At 37.3% G+C, this 23,912-nt stretch overlaps 1 protein-coding gene across 32 annotated transcripts in view; it reads left to right on the top strand.

The window, feature by feature from the left end:
- Positions 1-21,504, top strand: part of SYTL2 (synaptotagmin like 2) — a 155,817-nt gene extending 134,313 nt beyond the window's left edge. For 18 of the 32 annotated variants that reach the window (XM_063783356.1, XM_063783354.1, XM_016921730.4 and 15 more), the window contains 9 exons: positions 1,590-1,684; positions 4,891-5,010; positions 6,623-6,792; positions 8,602-8,704; positions 11,110-11,280; positions 15,550-15,628; positions 18,070-18,169; positions 19,760-19,965; positions 20,808-21,504. In XM_063783356.1, coding sequence (XP_063639426.1) covers positions 1,590-1,684; positions 4,891-5,010; positions 6,623-6,792; positions 8,602-8,704; positions 11,110-11,280; positions 15,550-15,628; positions 18,070-18,169; positions 19,760-19,965; positions 20,808-20,953 — 1,190 coding nt within the window. In that variant the 3' untranslated portion in view covers positions 20,954-21,504. Of the gene's footprint in view, positions 1-1,589; positions 1,685-4,890; positions 5,011-6,622; positions 6,793-8,601; positions 8,705-11,109; positions 11,281-15,549; positions 15,629-18,069; positions 18,223-19,759; positions 19,966-20,807 lie in introns of those variants that run through there. The other 14 variants (XR_010147302.1, XM_063783350.1, XM_009423881.5 and 11 more) reach the window with 6 other exon arrangements.
- Positions 21,505-23,912: the final 2,408 nt, after the last annotated feature.

Genomic DNA, 23,912 nt, shown 5'->3' with positions numbered 1-23,912 from the left:
GGCACATAGACTACTCCTGTGCTGAACTCTGGGTAAATTAATTTGTCCCTTTTTTGTGATATTTTCCAAAATGACTGTTAGTGCCTTTTCACTGGTAAAGAGTATATTCTTACCACAAAAATCAAATACATGATCCAAACACAAATGATGAAAGCCCATAAATCTAAAATTGATTACATTTGAGTAGTGGGTATAATTGAATTTGACCTTCATAGCATCATCCAACAATATACTTTGAAAATAGTAGGGTGCAATGTTATAACAAAAAAGTTTTTGCATTCTCGTTGGACCATATCGTGGGACCTAATCTTACACTGCTACCAGTATAACTCTCCCTAATATACACACATTGTTGTTTCATGGGAAGTGATTAAAGTAGGTGTCATTTTAGTGAGACACCATAAATGCATTCTGATGTGCATTTACCTATGGGAGCCTAAGGATAGGTGAAAATTGTTATGTGAGCAAGGATATCTTTAGTACGTGTAGCTAAATTTTTAGTTTTTCCTTCATTAGATTTCTTTAAAGATGAATTTAATGTTTAAGCATGAATTTGAGTCTTTTGTGTTATGTATATAAATATAATTTGATTTTTACCTATTTTCTTAATATCTCTTATAATGATAAAGTCAATGTATCTGTTTCACCCACAATATAATTTAAGATTCTTTATCATATGATATTTATTAGATTAGAAAATACTTATATAGAGCTTACTCTGTGCTAGGCACTAAGTGCCTTGGAAAATATTAACTTATTCATTATAAGAGCTGTGATTCACCATAAGAAAAGCTTAGATGTTGTGATTCTTAGAAAAAGAAGAAAATAGTTTTCTAACTAGGTGTATGCAAATTAGGATTATAATTTATCCTCTTCTTGTACCTTCTACACATATACTTTCTATATCAGAAAGAAGACATATGGTACATTTTCTTATTAAATTCTTAGAGTACCCTAACTTTAACCATTCTAACTTTGCCTTGGGATATTGAAAATTCTGAATCAGTGAGGTATCTAAATAATTTATATTTTCAAAAAATAATGTTTATTTTATAATTCTGAGTGTAAAACACTATCAGAAAAGTAATCCTCATGCTCACTAAACAAACCTACTGTAAGACACTCAACAACCAGAACACTTTTATTATTGAGTTGTGTACAAAAATCTTGACTGTCCAGATGAAATAGTTTTTCAGCCTGCAGTGTGTTAGTGATATATCTCAAGGAGATGAACCAATAAAGTACAAACGTTGTGGTCTGAAGCTCTGTTGTGAAAAAATAAGCTAAACCAATTCACACTGACAGTATAATTTGATTTAAGTTCAGCTCCAGTTCAATAAAAACTAATGTTTTTAAAATTAACTTTGTTTTGTATTTGGTTCAACTCCTTGCTAGTTCTCTCTATATATAATTTATAAAAACTGCATGTTGCTAATCTCATGATCCTGTGCATGTGAACTACTCTGCCTTTAACTTTTTTACAAAAACATGTTTGTTCATAGATTAAATAAAAGTATGTTTTCAACTTAATGTCTAATGTTTTCTGACAATTGTAAGAATAATTTTGAAATGGAAATGCTGCTGTTTAGTTTCCACAGTGCCTACACAACCTGATAATCCATTTTCTCACCCTGACAAACTCAAAAGGATGAGCAAGTCTGTTCCAGCATTTCTCCAAGATGAGGCAAGTTTGTCTTTTGTACCTTCAGAAAAATGGAGACAGAGGGTTGGAATTGCTATGCCAAGGTTGGTGTGTTTGTATTCCACTGTGGCAGAGATCAAAGAGGTCAGAAGGACTGGCCCTTGCCTTTCAAGTCAATAGAAGTAGTGTTGTTCATCCTGGAACAGGGAAAGGCACATCTCATTTGACTCAAACAGTAACTCCTTTTGGTTAGTGAAGTCAAATTGCATAGATTTGGGAATGTGACTTTTGTTTCAAAGTTAGTACAAAATAAGAAATCCAGGAAGGTATATGAACTGATTATTCCTCTGTAGTTTGGAGTAGACTTGATTTGTGAAAACTTAATTTAGGCAGCATGACTAGTTTGAAAGTGTTTGTTAATAAAGTAACAATGACACATCAAGCTTTAAGGAGTATTTACTGGGTGCCAGGCACTTTACATATATCATTTAATCCTTCAACAACCCTAGGAGGTAGGCACCATCATTATCCCCACACATTACAGGTGAGGAAACTGAGACTAAGGGAGATTAACCTCACTCAGCTAGAAGGGGGTTCAACCAGGACTGGAGCACAGATCCAAGTTGCCTGCTGTTAACGACTGTACTATATACTGTACGGTCTTAAGAAAGCACATGACTATAATTTACTATTCATTGAGTACCTAATATGTGCCAGGTACCTAATACTCATTCTGTCATCTAACTCTTACTAACTATATGTGGTAAGGACTATTTTCTTCATTTTACAAATGAAGAAAGAGCCGCAGAGAGGTTAAATAACTTTCCCCAAATCCAATAGCTACTGAAGAGTAGATCTAGGACTTTAACTCAGGTCCTTTGACTTAATTAAGATTCCATGTTCTTGCAGTCAGGTAGTTAGGAGCCTAAGCTTTGGAGCCAGATATCCCTAGTCCTGGTTATGATACTAATTTTCTGTGTGATCATGGACACATTCAGTACCTTCTCTGAGTCTGGTTTCCTTGCACCTACCACGTGAGGTTGTGGGGTATCGGTAGGATAATGCAGGGAAAACACATAGCACAGTGCTTGGCATATAATGAGTACCTGGTAAATGTTAGCTGCTACTGTTTGTAGTTTTGGTCTGATTTCTAACGGTGAAATAAAAGGCTTCATTATCAAGAATTCTCTTAGTAGATGGAATGTTGAGGAAAGCTCTGGGCAACACATAAATTATATTCTGTCACTGGCCTGGGCATCCTTTTGTCCATTCTTGGGCCTTTGATGAACTGTATCTGCAAATATTCAGCCCTTGCCTATGGTTAAGAGCACATGTTACAGTTTCCTTTGGAAAGAATCACTCATTCTTTGGAAGTAATTCATTAGCTAGAAGCCAACAGTAGGCATGCCATGCAGTTCAACCATATAATAATATGAGGCCGGGCATGGTGGCTCATGCCTGTAATCCTGGCACTTTGGGAAACTGAGACGGGCAGATCCCTTGAGGCCCAGGAGTTCGAGACCAGCCTGGCCAACATAGCAAAACCCTGTCTCTACTAAAAATTCAAAAAATTAGCCGGGCATGGTGGCTTATGTCTATAATCCCAGCTACTTGAGAGGGTAAGGCAGGGGAATTGCTTGAACCCGGGAGGCAGAGGCTGTAGTGAGCCGAGATTGTGCCACTGCACTCCAGCCTAGGCGATAGAGTGAGACTCTAATTGAAAAAAAAAGTGTGTGTGTGTGTGTGTGTGTGTATATATATATGTATGTGTGTGTGTGTATATATATATATATTTTCGAGGCAAATTATATAAGTTCCTGGTTTTTAATTTTTCTCCTTCCTTCAGTTTTAACCTGCTGTCTCATAGCTCCACACAGAAGAGAGTTCAAATCATCTGGGTTTGTGTATCAGAGATGCCAGAATTAAGCTCTATCATTTTGCATGGGGTATAGGGTTGAACTAGGTATTAAAGAAAGTGGAAATGCAATCAGGCCTTGCTCATCTGTTCCCTTTGAGACTTATCATCAGTCACATTTGTTGAGTGCCAGTTACATGTAAAACACCATTCCAGATCAACAAGGCAGAGTCCTATCCTTCCAATAATTCACTAATGATCTGATATACTAGGTAGAATGCAGTAGGCGCTAAAATAGAGGGAAATGACTATCAGCATGTGGGAAGAGAGTGTGACAACAGAGACATTTAAAAGATATGAATTTTTTTAATCCTTGAGAAAGGATTCTTATCCACGTAAAGCATTAATTTTGCTTTCCTTTAACTCCTTTATTAATCTGCATTACAATTGGCATCCATTATATTGATGCATAATTGCATGGTCCTGGAATATGCTGGCATGAACTAACTACTCCATAAAGGTGTCCCTTAACCCCTGGTGCCACTGAACTGTTCCATAAGCTCTCTAACCCTAAAAGGAGCTCACTCTGAATCATAAATTTTTAAAGCTACTATTTAATAAACTTTAGATTCAAATATAACAAAATTTGTTACTGTCACTTTTCTTTCTTGTCCCACGTAAATACTTCCTCGGACATATTTAAAATAAATACCTGTATTTTACTTTTTTTAAAAAAATGTGTTAAAATCTAATGTGGGTAGAATGTATAATTTAATATACTTAACTCTAGGAACAAAAAGATAAGCGTAATAACACAGGAATATGTAAGGGGAAGTTTAAAAATTTTAAACATTAAAAAATATATATATATGGCCTTGAGTTGAAACAGATGAGACTAGCATTTCTTTTTTCCTAGTTTAATAGTGTGTCAAGTAAAAGATTTGATTTTTAGAGAAGTTAGGGGCTGTGCTAATAAGAGGAATTAAACATGATGTTTTGGTTTTAACAGTAAATCTTTTTATTATCTGGGTAAAGTTAATTTCTCATATATACCAATAGAGTTCCCCAGGCAAATAAATATATAATATTAAAAGAGTGGCAAGAAAGCTCACAATAGTGCTGTCTTCTGCAGCACTTTGGGAAAGACTACTTTGTAGGTGAAAAGAAATCACTTTGTTATTTTGGTAGCTAAGCACTGCCTTCCTCCTTAGGTGAGGTCAAGGCAGACCACCCACTCCATCCTGAATCCCATACCCTGGCAATTAGCACTAGCATCCTTTGACCTTGTGTAAATGTCAGTGGAATACCAAAATATCATCTTTGCCTAAACAGAGATTCTGATCTTGACTCATTCTGAATTTACATATTGTGCATATTATATGCTGTTTTGTAGAGTGATGACAGAGAAACAGATACAGCATCAGAAAGCAGTTACCAGCTCAGCAGACACAAGAAGAGCCCGAGCTCTTTAACCAATCTTAGCAGCTCCTCTGGCATGACGTCCTTGTCTTCTGTATGTAAACAAAGGCTCCATATTAATATCTCTCCGCATCTCTGAACCTTGCTCTGACATGCTCATGCTCATTGTAAAACAGCCTCCTCCTGTATTTCTCAGGGCACAAACAGTTTCTCCAATCCATAATTAGCTTCTGGCTAGCTACATCTATCTTTTTTTTTTTAGACTAATGGGGTTCATATCCATCATAAACAAATCTTTGTGGGTTTTTTTGTTGTTGTTGATGTAAGTACTTCACAAATAAACTTAAATTGCCAAGAAGATGAACCACTAAATTTTTCTGTGCAACAAATGGGGTAACTATGATAAAATCTGCTTGTATCAGATATGCTTTTATATATGATTTGCAGGCATAGAATTGAACCTCTCTTTTAGTAATCCTGATGAATCAATATACTGGTTGACATGAAAGAATATGAGAGGTAATTCCTTGCCTTTTAGAAGGCATCTGAGCAGCATTTTAAAAGGAAATATCCTTAAGTGTAGTTATTCAGATTTGATTTAAGGGAATCTGACTAATTTGACTTTACATAGAACTTCTTGCATAAGGTGAAGTTGTATGTGCATGTAGTATGTATGTAAAAATATATGTAAATATATCCACATACACTTATCTGAGTATCAGATGTGCATACACATACATATATTCACCCAAGTATGCTAAAGAAATGATAAAACTGTGCTTAAATTCTTGCTAGCCTTGTGTTTCTGAAACCTTTTTTAAAAACCTATTTAAATTGAGTTTCTGCTGATAAAAATCTAACATCTGCCTTTGGGAAGGTTTTAAAGTCCCTTCATCAATCATCCATTTTCTACCCTTCCTGACCTCTAAAAGCGCATGGCTCAGTAAGCATTTTTCTAGATTCAGTGGATGGGTAACATGGTAAAATTCCTTTTTAGTGCCTTGGAAATTCGATACAGCAGTGTGTCACTATGATTAGAGTGTCTGGGTTTTCTCACATCTTCTTTCTTTTGGATTTTAAATATTAAGCATGCCTGAAAATTGATGCCTTTGAATGCCACCTAGCATAAAATCACCCTGCTTTGAAATGAGCCAGCATCTAAATAACGTTGCATTTCACTTTTCATCTATGTCTTATAGGGAAAATTATTTAAAAACATTAGTCGGCTGGGCGCGGTGGCTCATGCCTGTAATTCCAGCACTTTGGGAGGCCGAGGTGGGCAGATTACTTGAGGTCAGGAGTTTGAGACCAGCCTGGCTAACCTGGTGAAACCCCATCTCTACTAAAAATATAAAAATTAGCTGGGCATGGTGGCGTGCGCCTGTAATCCCAGCTGCTTGGGAGGCTGAGTCAGGAGAATCGCCTGAACCTGGGAGGTGGAGGTTGCAGTGAGCCGAGATCAAGCCACTGCACTCCATCCTGGGCAACAGAGTGAGACTCTGTCTCAAAAACAAAATGAAACAAAAAACTCTAGTCATGTATATCATGTCAGGTTGTCTTTATAGATATGTCTTTATGCTATATTGAATTAACTGCTTTTATAAGCAAGCTAAAGAAATAATGCCAGCAAGGATTATATCCATGATCCTTGTGCTAGGTTTAAGAATGAGATAGAGACAAACACTATGTATTTCTGATGCTTTCAGGTGAGTGGCAGTGTGATGAGTGTTTATAGTGGAGACTTTGGCAATCTGGAAGTTAAAGGAAATATTCAGTTTGCAATTGAATATGTGGAGTCACTGAAGGAGTTGCATGTTTTTGTGGCCCAGTGTAAGGACTTAGCAGCAGCGGATGTAAAAAAACAGCGTTCAGACCCGTAAGTACATTTTAGAGTCACCTACCTTCTCTTAGTTCTCCAACTGTCAATCTTACAGGAATTGGAAGGAAATAAAGTAATCAAGAGGAGGGAGGGTATGTGTTAAGAGGAATGTTTGAAAAGTTGGGGGGAAATGCTGTTTTATTCTATAAATTCATATGTCAAACATTAAATTATAAAAATCACAGAGAAAGGCCGGGCGCGGTGGCTCACGCCTGTAATCCCGGCACTTTGGGAGGCCGAGGCGGGCGGATCACAAGGTCAGGAGATCGAGACCATCCTGGCTAACATGGTGAAACCCCGTCTCTACTAAAAATACAAAAAATTAGCCGGGCGTGGTGGCGGGCGCCTGTAGTCCCAGCTACTCAGGAGGCTGAGGCAGGAGAATGGCGAGGAGGCAGAGCTTGCAGTGAGCTGAGATCGGGCCACTGCACTCCAGCCTGGGCGACAGAGTGAGACTCCGTCTCAAAAAAAAAAAAAAAAAAAAAAAAATCACAGAGAAGCACAAAATGTTTCAACTTGGACAGAACCTTTGGGGTCATCTTGTTCAGTTCCTTCATTTTACAGATAAGAACGCAAGGACCAGAGAAGACAAGTAACCCATATATGTGAATTCAGATAGAAGCAAAATGAGGAATGAGGACCTGAACCCATCTCTTTCCACCACACTCTCAAACTTTTTACAAAATTAGGGATACATGGGACACACTTCATAATGCTCAGTGGTATAAAAATATTTAAGACTCTAGAATGAGAGAATTTTCATATTTAAATTATATCTTACAGAACTTTAGGGGAAATTACTAAAATTATTGTTTTAAATCACGGGTTTGATTGCACTTCAGTTTTTTTTCTTTTTTTGCAAACGCTAAATGGTATTCCCTACTTATCCCTATACAGAAGTCTGATTCTTAATTATTTTGCTGAGACAAGTGCAATCCTTTTTTCTTTTATTCTTATTATAAAAACAACTGAGCTCAACATCCTTTATTTTTTTAACATTGAAGATAACTTGACTAGGTATTTACTAAGATTAATTTATTTCAAAAGACGGTAACAAAAACTTAAAAATACTGGAAGCACCAAAGCGTTTTCTCAGAGGGGAACAAACTAGGGGAACAAACAGATTTAAGCTCTATGCTGAAAGTGTGTTTTCTTTTTTTTTTTTTTTTTTTGAGATGGAGTTTCACTGTTGTTGCCCAGGCTGGCACGATCTCAGCTCACCAGCTCACAGCAACCTTCGCCTCCCGGGTTCAAGCGATTCTCCTGCCTCAGCCTCCTGACTAGCTGGAATTACAGGCATGCATCACCACACCCAGCTAACTTTGTAGCTCTGTGTGTGTGTGTGTGTGTGTGGTTTTTTTTTTTTTTTTTTTTTTTTTTTGAGACCAGCCTGGCTCATGGGGTTTTTCCATGTTGGTCAGGCTGGTCTTGAACTCCCGACCTCAGGTGATCTGCTCACCTTGGCCTCCCAGAGTGCTGGGATTACAGGTGTGAGCCACCGTGCCTGGCCTGGAAGTGTGTTTTCTGCCCCTTTCCACCCCTGCATATTAGTTAAGGCCAAAGGAAAAAAGGAATGCAGGAAATGCCGGTTAAAAATCTTCAAAACAATATAAAATGATCAATTCCACTAAAACCCTTTACACATTTAAGTATAAAGGTATTGGTAGGAAAATTTGTTATTCACTGCTTTTCTCAGTGTCATGAAATAATTATTTCTGCTGTCAGTTTTCAATGTATTTAAAAAACTAGAGGTGGAAACATAACTTTTATTTTCTTTGACTTTGTCTGTTCAATTCTCCTTTTCAGATATGTAAAGGCCTATTTGCTACCAGACAAAGGCAAAATGGGCAAGAAGAAAACACTCGTAGTGAAGAAAACCTTGAATCCTGTGTATAATGAAATACTGCGGGTATCTATGAACTCTCTCTATAGGAAAATCCTAGATGGTGACCTGTTTACCATGTCTTCTTTGGGTAGTAGCTCTACAGGATAAAGTCAGTCACCAAGAGAGGAGGAGGAAGGGAATACAAATGTTCTGAGACTGTTTTGTTTGAGACAAAACAACCTGAATGTTGTATACGTTATTTCATTCACTCCCCATATATAAACTGCCAGGCTGGTATTGGTATCTGCATCTCACAGATGAGGCAAATGAAACTTGGAGAAATGAAGTAACTTATTTAAAAACACACAGCTTGGCTGGGTGAGGTGGTTCACGCCTGTAATCCCAGCAACTTTGGGAGGCCGAGGTGGGTGGATCCCTTGAGGTCAGGAGTTCAAGACCAGTCTGGCCAACATGGTGAAACCCTGTCTGTACTAAAAATACAAAAATGAGCCAGCATGGTGGCAGGCACCTGTAATCCCAGCTACTTGGGAAGCTGAGGCAGGAGAATGACTTGAACCAGGGAGGCGGAGGTTGCAGTGAGCCAAGATCACACCACTGCACTCCAGCGTGGGTGACAAGAGTGAAACTCTGTCTCAAAAAACAAAACAAAACAAAACAAAACAAAAAACAAAAAAACCCCACAGCTGATAAAGTTGAGCATTGCAACCAGAATGATCTTATAAAAGCACAATTCTGATTATGCTATTTTTCTGCTTTCTATAACCCTTAGGGTCAAAGCCATCTTTCTTACCATGCACACCAGTCCTTTCACAACCTGAACTCCAGCCTCAACTTTCCTCTCTCATAGTATTTGTTCCAGTCACCCTGAATTCTTTTCATTATTTTAAGGAAGTACATTTTCTCACAATTCTGTGAATTTCTGTTCCTTCAGGCTGGAATATTCTTCCACACATTATTTCCCTAACTGCCTCCTGTACTGTCTTAAATACCTCCTCTTATGAGGGGCTGTGCTTAACCCCTAAGTTCTCCTGCTGTCTGCTGCCTCAGTAATCTTGCTTTATAGCAGGATATGTTAACAGCAGTTTAACTAGTGGTTTTATTGTCTTCCTTGCCACTAAATTGTAAGTTCCATGAGGGTAGGGACCAACTTGGTGTTGTTTGTAAACCGTGTGTCTTTGGGCACCTCAGATCTGCCAAGTCGGGTTAATGCTAGTTTTCAGATTTGCAAAAGGAAGATAATAATAGTACTTACGTACCTACCTTAGCAGTGGAGAACAGTAAATTAGTTAATTTGTGTGACAGATCAACACACATTAAGCATTTAATAAATCTTGATCCTTAATCTGGGATAGGTATTCAAAATATGTTTACTGGAAAGATAAATGGACAGATGAATAGAAAGTATACTTGGCTCATATTCTTTTTCTTCCCAAAGCTACATCATGCTGCCTTAGTCATGACTAACAGATCATTTAAAACTAAAAATAAGTGTTGTTCATTCCCTCTTTCTGAAAACTCTGTCCAAGTATTTGATCATCCTCTGGAAAAATAAGCAGTTAAATCAACACTCAGTCATCCATGGTCTGAATTAACCACCTGTAGAATTTTTGTAGCAAGTTTTTAATTACAGTTTGACTATGATATACCCTAGTACCCTGGCTATTTCTGGGTCAGCTACTTCAACCCTATACTCAGGAAAAGCCAGATAATTTAAATGTTAAGCTCAGAGAAAGGCAGACTTACTACAACCACAGTGGACATTCAAGTAGTACATCATGAAGCCAAATGGAAATTATTTTTAGATTAGAAGTACTATTGTCCTTTCCATGATTATATGTAATTAAAGATTGACTACATTTGAGATGAAAAACTGTTAGGATGCCAGACCTTTTCTACTTGGTCATATGAAGCAGGAAAAGACAAGTTTATTTATTTATTTATTTTAAATACCTCATCTGTGTGGGATGTTGATAGTGGGGGAGGTGTGTGTATGTGGCAGCATACATGGCATATGGGAACTCTGTTCTTTCTGCTCAGTTTTGCTGTAAACCGAAAACTGCTCTAAAAAGACTATTTTAAAAAAGACCTTGTTCTTAAGTAGAAAACAGAGAATTCGGTTACATTTGATTTGTATTTTAGACTCAATTTTGTATTACATCTAGTCTAAAAATATTCAGCGAAAATTGAAAAACTGGCTTTTATTGTTAGAGAGCTATTACCAACTATGATATCTGAGCCTTGGTTTGCTTTTCCAGAGTGGGGAAGCAAATCAGCTTTTATGAAAGATGGATTTTAGCTCTTTGAAACAAGATGCTTAGAATAAGATGACTTTGCAATATTTTTGGGACTTGAAATCTAACAGATAAGAAAATTTGATATATACAGATGAATTTTCTCTTCATCTCTGTGTTATAACTTTGGCATCAAGTAATGTTTTTCATCATTTAATTTTCTTCTTTGAACTTCAGTATAAAATTGAAAAACAAATCTTAAAGACACAGAAATTGAACCTGTCCATTTGGCATCGGGATACATTTAAGCGCAATAGTTTCCTAGGGGAGGTGGAACTTGATTTGGAAACATGGGACTGGGATAACAAACAGAATAAACAATTGAGATGGTACCCTCTGAAGCGGAAGGTGAGTCCGGAATTTTTTGTTTGTTTATTTGGTTGGTTGATGTGGTACCTGGTGTATAGGAAAAAGCTTAATTGCATTTAATTCAGAGTACAGATCTGTAGTTTGGGATAATTTTAAACTAGAGGAAAAAAAAGAAAGGTAAAAAAGGTTATTGGGAACATGTTTAAATCATTTAACACAAATGTTTCAGAGACTTCAGGAAGGTCTTTTAAATAATTCAATCCTTTGAAATTTGATACTGACTTTTAGCCTAATATTTGGCTGAATTTTGATAAATGTTCCATGTGTTACTTGAGACCAAAGTGTATTCAATGATTAAAGGATGTAATGTTCTATATTTATCAATTAAGTCAAAACTAGTTCCTGAAATCTTTTATATCCTCATGGATTTTATGTCTGTGTGTACTGTGAATTACTAGGAGAGTTACAATTGTGAATTTGTCTTTTTCTCCTTTTAGTTTTATTATTTTTGATTCACTATATTTGAGATTGTCTTATTACATATACATACAACTGTAATTGTTATATTTTCTTGATGAATTAACCATTTTATCATTTTGAAATTCCCTTTTTATCTCTAGTAATGCTTATTGCCTTAAAATCTACTTTGCCTGTATTTATATAGCTCTATTAGCTTCCTTTTGATTAGAAGTTTGTTTCTATCTTTTGATTTTCAGCCTTTTAAAATTCTTATAGTTCAGATATATTTTTATAAGCAATAGTTTTGATGTTTTTCCAGTCTTAAAATATTTGTCTCTTAATTGGATTATCTAGTCCATTTGCACTTAATATAAATATTGATGTATTTGGGTCCAAATCTAGTATCTTACTATTTGTCCTGTTTTCTTATTTTCGTAATTGCCTCCTTTGGGATTATTATTCCATTTTTTCTCTCTCTTAATATGTCAGTCATAGTTTATTTTCATTTTTCTTTATTAGTTCCTGTAGAGATTATAATATGCACCCTTGAATTCAAACTGTAATATAAATTAGAACTTTTGCCACTTTCAGAACGGTGGAAGGAACCAAGAACATTTTAACTCCATTTACCCCTTCTCTCATCCTTTGTGCTATTTTTGGTCATGTTTTAATTGTATATATTTTTAAGTCCCATAAGACATTACCGTTATTGTTTTATACGGTCTATTAATTTAGATTTAACCACATATTTGCCTTTCCCTTGCTCTTTATCCTTTCCTGGATTTATCCGTGGAGTTGTTTCTTCTGTTCAAGACTCTCCTTTAGTTTTACTCTTAGTGAATATCTCCTGGCAACAGATTATTTCAGATTTTCTTGGTATCATAACATCTTTTTCAATCTTGGAGGGATATTTTTGCTCTGTTGCTAGGTTGACAATTATTTCTTTCAGTGTTTTGAAGATGTCATTTCATAGTATTTGGTCATTTCTGTTGTGAAGTCAGCTGTTAGTCTTATTTTTGCTCCTTTGAAGGTTATGTGTTCTTTTCCAGATTTTAGGATACTTTTCTTTGTCTTTGATTTTTAGCAATTGTACTATAATGAGCCTAGGTGTAGTTTTCTTTAATTTATCCTGAGGTTTGGGGTTCAGTGAGCTGCTTGAATCTATCTATGTTTTGGTATCTTTCATCACTTTGAAAATTTCTCAGCAACTATTTCTTCAAATATTACTTTTGCCCCACTATTTTCTCCTCTCCTTCTGGAAACTCCAATTACAAGTATGTTATACCTTTTTATTCTGTCCAACATGTCTCTTATGGTCTTTTCTGTATACTTTTTTTCTTATATTTCAGTCCATGTTTTGCTAACCTTTTCACAATTCAACAATTTTATCTGCTATGTCTATTCTGTTGTTAAAACCATCTACAATTTAAGCCAATCTATAATATAAAACTTATATTTTCGAAAGCATATTTTCTTTTGACTATTTTGATTCCATTTCTCTCCTAAAATTCTCTATCTTAACATTGTCTTTAAAAATACAGCATGCAAAGTTATTTAATGTATGTACTTGAAAATTGCAATATCTTAAACATTTGTGAGTCCTGCTTATCTATTTTTTAAAATCTTAGTTTGGACACTTAGTTCTTTGTCTTGGTATGCCTGTTCATTTTTTGATCATATGTGGGGTATTGCATATGAGAACGTTCTAGGAATAATTGGGGAGGATTTACTTTTGCTTCTGATACAGCAGGCATAGACCACCTTCATTTAATCTGGGAATAAACTGACTTTGAAGCACAAGCCCAGTTTTCATGTGATCTGGTCTAGTTTTTGTTTGCTTATATTCCTAGGCTAAGGCCCTTCAGAGGTTCCAACTGAAAGCCATGGGAAATAGTTCTCAAAATCAGCATGCATCTGATTCACCTGAAGGACTTATTAAATCACAGATTCTGGGGCTGGGTGTGGTGGCTCTCAGCTTTAATCCCAGCACTTTGGGAGGCTGAGGTGTGGATTGCTTGAGTCCAGGAGTTGGATGGAGACAAGCCTGAGGAACGTGGCAAAACCCTGCCTTTGCAAAGAAATTAACCAGGCTTGGTGGCATGCACCTATAGCCCCAGCTACTCAGGAGGCTGAAATGGGAGGATCACTTGAACCCGGGAGGTGGTGGTTGCAATGAACTGAGATCACACCATTGCACTCCAGCGTGGGCAACAAAGCGAGACCCTGTCTCAAAAAAAAAAAAAAAAAAAAATAGACCCACTAGATTCTGAGCCCTATTCCCAAGGTTTATGGGCCCAAGAATATACATTTTTAACAGGTTCCCTGTCAGTGCAGCTGACCTAGAAACGGTACTTTGAAAACCACTGGTCTAGAGTGTTTTTCCAGTGCCATTCCTTCTTGACAGGCCGTGGACTCCAAGTTTTGTCTCCCCAGCCTCATGAAACTGCTAAAAGTCCTGCTTACCTTTTCAGTCTCATTCTGTTAGGCTTTTTATGTGCTCAGTTTGGCACTACTTAAATGTCTCAAAGTGAAAAGCAGAGAAGAATGTCAGATTCTGAGATCTTGTTCATTTGAGTCCTGTCTGTGTTAATAATTCTTTAGCACTTTCAAACTGATATTTAAAATCCCACCTTTTAAATTGTTATTAGTTTAGGGGTTGATGTGATCCAAGCTAGTCCATCATAGTAGGAAGTGATAAATATAAATAACTAATACAAACCATAACTTAGTGTCTACACAACAGTGGAACTGTTTTAGTTCCACTAAAGAAATGGTTCTCAAATGTTATATCAAAATCACTTGAAGCACTTATTTCTAGCCCTACCCAAGACCTGAACTCCTCAGAAGATATCAAAAGCATCTCATTTTTAACTGGCTACCATTACGTTTCTGATACATACCCATATTTTGAAAATAAAGCTCTAAAGAGCCAGAATTTGAAAGTAAAAAACTATCTTATGCAGGTTTCTTATACAGGTTTAGCATCCCTAATTCAAAAATTTCAAATCCATAATGCTCCAAAATCTGAAACTTTTTGAGTGCCGATATGATGCCGCAAGTGGAAAATTCCACACCTGCTTCATGTGATGGGTTGCATAAAGTTATTAAAAATGTTATATAAAATTACCTTCAGGCTATGTGTAGAAGATGTATATGAAACATAAATGAATTTTGTGTTTAGACTTGGGTCCCATCCCTAAGATATCTCATTACGTATATGCAAATATTACGAATTTCAAAAAACAAATCCGAAATCTGAAACATTTCTGATCCCAAGCATTTCAGATAAGGAATATTCAACGTGTACTTGAAAATAACAGATAGAAGTTTAAAAAATTATTGTTCAGTCTTTGTTATACTTACAGACTTCTATGCATTTGGCCTAAAATAATCAGATTAGTGCAGCTTTGAAAATGTAAGATATGGCCTTTCCCCCCTTACTTTCACACACTATCTCATACTCCTTCAAATAAAGGGAATACAAATAAATTGTTTTATATGCTGACTGAATAGCTAACAAAATATTTGTGTTTTGATCAAAATTAAAGCATTCGAAGAAACCTCTCCCATCTCCAAGAAAGCCATTCTGGTTTCTTCACCATCTTTGAGACTAAAGGCCTTGAAATATTTTCTGGGTATCCTGCAAGATTTTTCAAGATATACAGCCTAGTTTTCCCAGGTATTAAGGCAACAGTCTAGTTCTGATGCAAAGAGAAATTTTAATCCAGAGCACTCATGAGTGACACATGGTCCCAGAAATGGGACAGATATGGTTCTGTAATGGGACCTATACCAACAAACAGGATGAAAAGTCTGTCTCCCACCTGCTGACATTTCTTCACTTTTCAGACAGCACCAGTTGCCCTTGAAGCAGAAAACAGAGGTGAAATGAAACTAGCTCTCCAGTATGTCCCAGAGCCAGTCCCTGGTATGTAATGATTTTCTATTCAGATTTATGTCCTTTCCTTATCCCTCCCTTCTCACAGTATTTACTATGTGTTTTCAAAGGTGAGGCCCTAAACAAACTTATCAAGTTAGTAACGTATAGACCAAATGAGCCTATTCACAGTTGTAAATAAGAAAATTCTTTTTTTGTTATTGTGGCAAAAAAAAAAAAAAGAAAGAAAACATAAAATCTACCATCTTCACCATTTTTAACTGTACAGCTCAGTAGTGCTAAGTATATTCACACTGTTGGGAAACAGATCTCCAGAACCTTTTCATCTTGCAAATCTGAACCTGTTTATCTATTAACCAACAATTTCCTTTTCCTCTACTACCAGCTTCTGGTAATCATCATTTTACTTTCTGTTTCTATAAGAAAGTTCTCATTTTTTTTTTTTTAGTTTAGTTTATAGTCATTAGGGTTTCACCTCACTCTCCAAAAATTTGTATCTGCACAATGTGAATGGCCTGTATTCAGAATTTGTGTATTCCTGTGTTTGGAATTTGGACTTATTGATAGTGCTATAAGAATAGAACCTGAGTGTTCTTTTTCACAGGTGGGAATTAAGAGGACTCCAGAGAACTTAAAGCTCATTCACCCTCCACTCTCAGGGTCTCATTAAGAGATAAAGCTTTTCCCTCAAGATTATCAATTGCCTCCTTGTCAGGTCTTCAGCCCAGTTAAGGAGCAAGAGACTAGCAGGAAATGAATGCCAGCCAGCTCCTTGCTCCATTTCCCAAGCAAGTTCCCCAAGTTAGTCTCTTTAAGAATCTGTATGAATGTTATGGCTGAAATCAGAGGTTGTAAACTCAAATGCTTTCAGTAACCAGGCAGTGAAGCTAGTGAGATGGAAGAAATAATTGATGGTGAGGATAGTGACTGAACTAAAGAAAAGCATTCTGATGTAGTTTATACCACCCCCCGCCCCCCAAAAAAGAAAGAATTAGAGGGCAAGTAAAGCATATTTTCAGGCTGGATTGCTGTCAGACTGCCACCTTTGAACTTCTGGATTTTCCTAAAAGGTAGATTCTTTTGCATATAATTTGTATCCTATCATTTAAAGTCAACATTCATAGAAACCCCATTTCCCTTTTTCCTTCTATCACTTGGTAGTAGAGGGCAGGGGTATTGTGTGTTGTGATGGGTGCCACCATGTCTGAATTTTTGTCTACGTAGTTTTTCTTCTTTAAAATGGCTTTCTCTTCTCCTCAACCTACCAAAGTCTTAGATGAAGCCCCATCTCCTCCATAAAGCTTTCCCTAACTATATTAGATCTCACTGATCATATCATCTTCTAGAACATTACAGTAATAACTTGGAGTTTCACTGTATATTACATTTTTATCATTTTATTTGAATTATTCTCTCCAACATAACTATAAACATTTCCCAAGGGCATATATTATTTCATGTATTCTCTGTATATCTAATGATGTTCCTAGCATAGCATAGAGATGAGCTTATGATAGATCCTCACTAAGTACTGTTTGGTTGACTGATTGAGCTAACCCATTCAGAAAAATCTGGTGGCATTCCTCTGTTCGTATGAACCCAGCCTAGACAACAATTTCAGACTAAGCCAACTTCTTAGTAACTATCTGCCCATAATATTAACTATTACGTATGTACATACAATATCCCTATAAAATGTTTAACCACTCTTGACTGGGTGTGGTGGCTCACGCCTGTAATCCCAACACTTTAGGAGGCTGAGGCAGGTGGATCCCTTGAGCTTAAGAGTTCAAGACAAGCCTGGGCAACATGATGAAACTCTGTCTCTACAAAAATTTAAAAATTAGCCAAGTGTGGTGGCACATGCCTGTAGTTGCAGCTCCTCTGGGAGGGCTGAGGTAGGAGGATCACTTGAGCCCAGGAGGTTGAGGCTGCAGTGAGCCATGATTGTGCCACTGAACTCCAACCTGGGTGACAGAGTGAGACCCTGTCTCAAAAAAAAAAGTATAACTACTCTTAAAAATGACTATACCTTAGCCAATACCTGTTTTGGTTACTTTATACCCAAATATGTTTTACATGCCTTCCACTAGCACCAACTGATACTGGTATTAATGTTTGCAAGGTATATGCATTTCATTGAAATGTTCTGAATATAACTGTAAATGGATGATTCACATTCCTGATGTTTGATTTTGTTGAATCAAGCAAAACCCCAAATGAATGATGTACTAATGATGTAATACTTGGTACTTAAAGCCAATATGAATTATTTTTATAGAGCTATCGAGTTCAGTAAAACCAGATTATGAAGACTTAGTTAAGACTGTATAGATTTAATCAGTTCAGATGATGTCATCAAATACTAGCTAGTATCTCCATGCCAGAACATTTTTAAGCTGACATCTTTGGACACAGTATTGCCAAGGGAGAACTGGCAGTGAAAATTTTCTCTTCTTTTTCTGTTGTAGGTAAAAAGCTTCCTACAACTGGAGAAGTGCACATCTGGGTGAAGGAATGCCTTGATCTACCACTGCTAAGGGGAAGTCATCTAAATTCTTTTGTTAAATGGTAATAGTATTGATGACTCTGTCTGCAACAGTTCTGTAGCCTGGTCTTTGCTGGTTAGTTTCGGTTCTCTATATCTGTAATACTGACTCATCATTCATAATTTAAATGAATTTACTTGGGATAATGGAGACATGAATTGGAGGAATCTATATCATGAACTCTCAAGGCTTCATTTGGCTTTAAAATCATAAAGTAAGAGGTCAAATGGAACTAGAGACCTCATACTCAATGTGTAATGTGTTCTAGGGAAAACATCTGTTGGTGAGGGCAATAATCAGTTCAAAAGATTTTATTAAATTTCTAATGGTAAGATGTCACACCCCTTGACTCCTTTATGGAGCAGGGAGAATTCCTTCTCTCCTTTGTCCCACCTGTTTTGTGGCCTATTTGCAAACGGTCATTGTATGAGACTGCAGATATTTGGAAAATGATTTGCTAATCAACCCTTACTAAGAGCTTGAGACAGTTTGGGTTTTTAAATGGCAAACTCTTCTCTCTGTTATACATATAAAGTGGCTGGCATCTAGTAAATAATAACTAAACAGATATTAGTATGCTCTCCTAGTTTCTCTAATTTTATTTATATATAGTCTACCAGAAGACCAACTGTAGCTTTTTAAATATATGTGACATATATCTGGTACGGCGAGGTGTCTCACGCCTGTAATTCCAGCACTTTGGGAGGCCAAGGCGGACGGATCACTGGAGCCCAGGAGTTCAAGACCAGCCTGGTCAACATAGCCAAACCCCTTCTCTATTAAATAAATAAATATATATGTGACATATATCTAAGTAGCATAGATGATATTATTTATGATTTTCCCTACACATTATCTTTATAGATGTCAGCTGGTAAGATTTTTTTGGCTCAAGTCAGCCTCATTCTAAGACCAAGTCAGTCAGTCACATTCTGAGACCATTCACAGACCTTCTTGCCTTGTGTTGCCACTTGTATTGTCTTATATTGCCACTTACAAGAGGCATGGTAGGTTAAAGTTCATTTAATTGTTATCATAAATGAAATGTAAGTGATTGTAAAAAAAAAATTACATAATTTATTTCCAAAGTCAAATCTAGCAATTTGGAGAGGTTTCTCTTCTTTTTCTATTCTGTATAACACAAATGTCTTAGGCTATCACAGCTAATCAGGATAGCCTGTGCTTGCAAATTTTAAAGGAATCCTCAAATGATTACTAGCATATTAAGCACTTACTAAATGCAGGCATGGAGCTAAGTGTTTTGCATATGTTATTTAATTCTAATTTTAGCCTTATGAAATCAGCATCACCATTCCCATTTTATAGATGAAGAAGCAAGTGTCCGTAAGGTTGAGTAACTTTCCCTAAAATGCATACCCAGGAGGTAGCAGAGTCAGGATTCAAACCAAGTATAGCCGACTCTAGGTCCAGAGTCTTTTCAGCATGATGTGTTCCTACCCACTACCCCACTGTCTGCCAAACCACCACCACCACTATCTCTCCACATCTTTTCCTCCATTGTCAATCCTTAATAGCTGTGTTGTTATGTATTGAAAGCATGAATGTTCACTATCTTACTAAAATGCTCCCACAATCATGCCTCTTTTTGTAGTACCATCCTTCCAGATACAAGTAGGAAAAGTCGCCAGAAGACAAGAGCTGTAGGGAAAACCACCAACCCTATCTTCAACCACACTATGGTGTATGATGGGTTCAGGCCTGAAGATCTGATGGAAGCCTGTGTAGAGCTTACTGTCTGGGACCATTACAAATTAACCAACCAATTTTTGGGAGGTCTTCGTATTGGCTTTGGAACAGGTACTGTTTGCTACATTTTTAATTCTCCATGAGCCAAATTTTTCTAGAGATACTAGAGGTTTGTTTGTTGCTTTGCTTCTTCCCAGTGAAAACCGAGATATCCTGAAAACAGATATCTCTTAAGTATAGTGAAATAAATGAGTAAAGAAATGTCAGGTTGTATGCCAAGGGCTCCAGATATGAGGATTAACAGGGTGAAGTGTCTCTGCATATAGAGCTTAAGTTATTGTGGCAGTGGCAGGGACAGAAAAGCCTTCATCACTAGTCTGCCCTGCAAAAATATTTATGGTCCTTCAAGGCTAAATATATGCTTTGAGTAATAACAATAACATTTATGGAGCACCAGTCACTGTATTAAATGCTTCATTTACATTATTTCATTGAATCCTCACAAGTCTATGAGGTAGTTACTAATGTTACCCCAAAGGAACTGATAGTCCAAGAAAGTAAGTAACATAGCTACAAAGTGGCAGAGCCAAGATTCAAAATTGAGTCTGTTAGACACTAAAGCCTTAGTCACACTAACCTAGAGATTATCTAGTGTCATCTCCAACCCAGTGCAGGAGTCCTCCCAACTCCCTTATTCCCTGATGAATTTTCATCTGGCCTTTACATTAACTTGAAGAAAAATCATTGCTCTAGGAATTATGGTAATGATTACAAACATGAAGTCACTCAGACAATTGAACAGTTCTTCCTTATGTTGAGTCTCACATCTGCCCTCCCAGTGAAGAAAGCTCCTCCTAGCTTCCACTGGTGGTTATAATTAGGGAATAACTTTCCCTCTTTCCCCTACCCCCAATGAGCTGTTTCTTTCTAAATGCAAAGCTTCCTTTTTTCAGGTAAAAGTTATGGGACTGAAGTGGACTGGATGGACTCTACTTCAGAGGAAGTTGCTCTCTGGGAGAAGATGGCAAACTCCCCCAATACTTGGATTGAAGCAACACTGCCTCTCAGAATGCTTTTGATTGCCAAGATTTCCAAATGAGCCCAAATTCCACTGGCTCCTCCACTGAAAACTACTAAACCGGTGGAATCTGATCTTGAAAATCTGAGTAGGTGGACAGATATCCTCACTTTCTATCTATTGCACCTAAGGAATACTACACAGCATGTAAAAGTCAATTTGCATGTGCTTCTTTGATTACAAGGCCCAAGGGATTTAAATAATAACAAAATGTGTAATTTGTGACTCTAATATTAAATAAGATATTTGAACAAGCTAGGAAAATTGAATTTCTGCTGCTGCTTCAAAGAAAAAGCTGCCCCAGAGCATTAAACATGGGGTATTGTTAAGAAGCAAAATGTTCTTGTTTGCCATCATGTGTTTCACACCACAATTCTGTGCCACAGTTAAGAGGGTCTGGTACCCTTGCAGGACCTTTGTAGGTTGTGGGAAAAAGTCACAGAAAGATACTCAAAGTGGAGCGGGGAATGGAGACAGAACATCAGTGATGATAAAAAAAAAAATGTACCTTAAGAAACTATTTACTCTGTAATCTCTAATAAAATATGGAATTCCATATTAGGGCAATGAGACTGAATCTACTGGTGTTTTTCTGCCTTGAGGAAACAAACAGTTAAAACAAGCCTCAAATGTATTTTAGTGCCACCCACTGGCCATAGGTACAATTCAGTTGTTGGCTTGTTTTGACTTAATTCTAAAATAGGTCTCAAGCCTGTATTTTTATGAGTTTATTTTTTTAAAACCCTGCATATATATGATTGCTTTTCTTATAACTTTACTATATGAAAGCAGCATAAGAGTAGTCACAAACATGTTTTGCAACAAAGTTTTAATTAGAATGTAAGTTGTTCAGTTATACTGTTCTTCTTATGTATGTAAAATTTTCATAAAGTATTTTGTAAAAACCCTTAGAATAAATTATCATGTGATTTAAATTGTATTAGAAAATTAGCGTGACTTCTCATTTTAAATAAAATATTTTAGGAATTCTAAACATCTAAATTTCCTAATAAGGCTAATGAACTTCTTCTGGGCTAATGTTTCTGCAGTCTTCACTGCAATTCTGGGCATCATCTCCCCTAAGTGGGCAACTTTGGCTATGTTATTAAGAGTAGGATTTTTATTTTTATTTATTTTGTTTTAAAGGACATAGCAGATCTGAAGGATTTTTATTTTTTTTTTAAGTAGTTAAAATGCTTTGGGGATGATTTTAGTATATGAAGCACATTACTCTCCCTTAGGACCCAACCAGCTTAATTTTCTGAAAACAAGCACTGATTTAATGTAGGTTCAAGAAAGCCTGAGTGACAGGGGAACATGGGATCTTACAACAAGCATCTCATAAATGTCATTGAAAACAACTAGAATGCTTGCCTGTTTTTCCCGAACAGATACTAGAACGTTCTACCCACTTGTCAATAAGAGTGACTAACCTAGGTCAATGCCCTTTCCATTGTCTCCTCAGGTCTTTTTTTTTTTTTTTTGAGATGGAGTGTGGCTCGGTCACCCAGGCCGGAGTGCGCTGGCGTGATCTTGGCTCACTGCAACCTCTGCTTCCCGGGTTCAAGCAATTCTCCTGCCTCAGCCTCGTGAGTAGCTGGGATTACAGGTGCCCACTACCATGCCCGGCCAATTTTTGTATTTTTAGTAGAGATGGGGTTTTACCATGTTGGCCAGGCTGGTCTCGAGAATTCCTGACCTTGCGATCTGCCTGCCTCGGCCTCCCAACCCAGGTTTTTTATTAGAGTGCTTAGTCTAGCTCTATTTATCGTTCCTGCTCTGACCTTAGGGAAGGGCAAAATGAGCTAATTAGAGTCACACTTCCTAGAGCACAGCGGCAGAAGCACAAACCCTGTTCTGGCTTGTGCCAGATCATAGTACAAGCTACTTCCTCAGGCTTTCTTTCAGTTACCTGTAAAACCAGCATCCAGCCAGCTCTGGAGCAATAATGAGATTGGCTCCATTATCTCCCCATCTAGGACCAGGACTGCCTGTCTCATCCTATCCCCCGATCCCTCATCTTCAAAACACCAAAGTGGAAAATAGAACCCCCCACCTTCTTTGCATCTATCCACAGCACTTCTGACTGCCTCAAGAAGTCCAAGGAGAGGTTTCACATGAAAAAAAAGTATAAATCATAAATTTAATCTTCCCTGGTTCAAAAGGAAGGCTAAGTGTGAGCTTCATGCTTTATAAAATGTAAGCACGGCTGGGTGTGGTGGCTCATGCTTGTAATTCCAACACCTTGGGAGGCTGAGGCAAGAGCATTGATTGAGGCCAGGAGTTCAAGACCAGCCTGGGAAGCATAGCAAGATCCCATCTCTAGAAAAACTAAAAAAATTAGCTGGGCATGGTGGTGTGTGCCTGTAGTCCTAGCTACTTGGGAGGCTGAGGTGGGAGAATTGCTTGAGCCTAGGAGTTTGAGGCTGCAGTGAGTTTTGATTGTGCCACTGCACTCCAGCCTGGGAGACAGAAGGAGATCCTGTCTCTTTAAAAAAATGTAGGCAACTTGAATTCTTTAGTGAACTCAGGTTGACATGCTTTTGAGTCAGTGTAACTTTTAGGCAAAGACCCTCCTAAAACTTCAAAGTACATTTTTCTAAGCTAGAGGCATTCCTTGAACTGCATATTTTAGGGCTTTTTTTTTTTTTTTCAGAAGCCCAACTGGTAATAAGCCAAAAAGGAGGATTTATTGGAAATATACTGGGTTAGCTCACAGAATAAAGAAGTACTGCGGGAACCTATGTTATTTTGGGGACTTGCAGGCTGGAACTAGAAACTCAGATGTGGTCTCTCTTCTTCAGGGAGTGAGAAATAGCACCTCAGCCAGGTTCAACATCAACCTCTCAGCTAAAGCACTTCTCTTTCCTAGGTTCAGCTTGAGAGACCTATGGTGGAAACTGGCCAGGTCTGTGTCATATGCCCACCTATTGGACCATTCACTGTGGATGGTGTAATATGATTCACCTAGCCTGGGTAA

The sequence above is a fragment of the Pan troglodytes genome, chromosome 9 (genome assembly GCF_028858775.2).
Source record: "Pan troglodytes isolate AG18354 chromosome 9, NHGRI_mPanTro3-v2.0_pri, whole genome shotgun sequence".
NCBI classification, from domain to species: domain Eukaryota; kingdom Metazoa; phylum Chordata; class Mammalia; order Primates; family Hominidae; genus Pan; species Pan troglodytes.
This window is presented reverse-complemented; position numbering and strand designations above follow the sequence as displayed.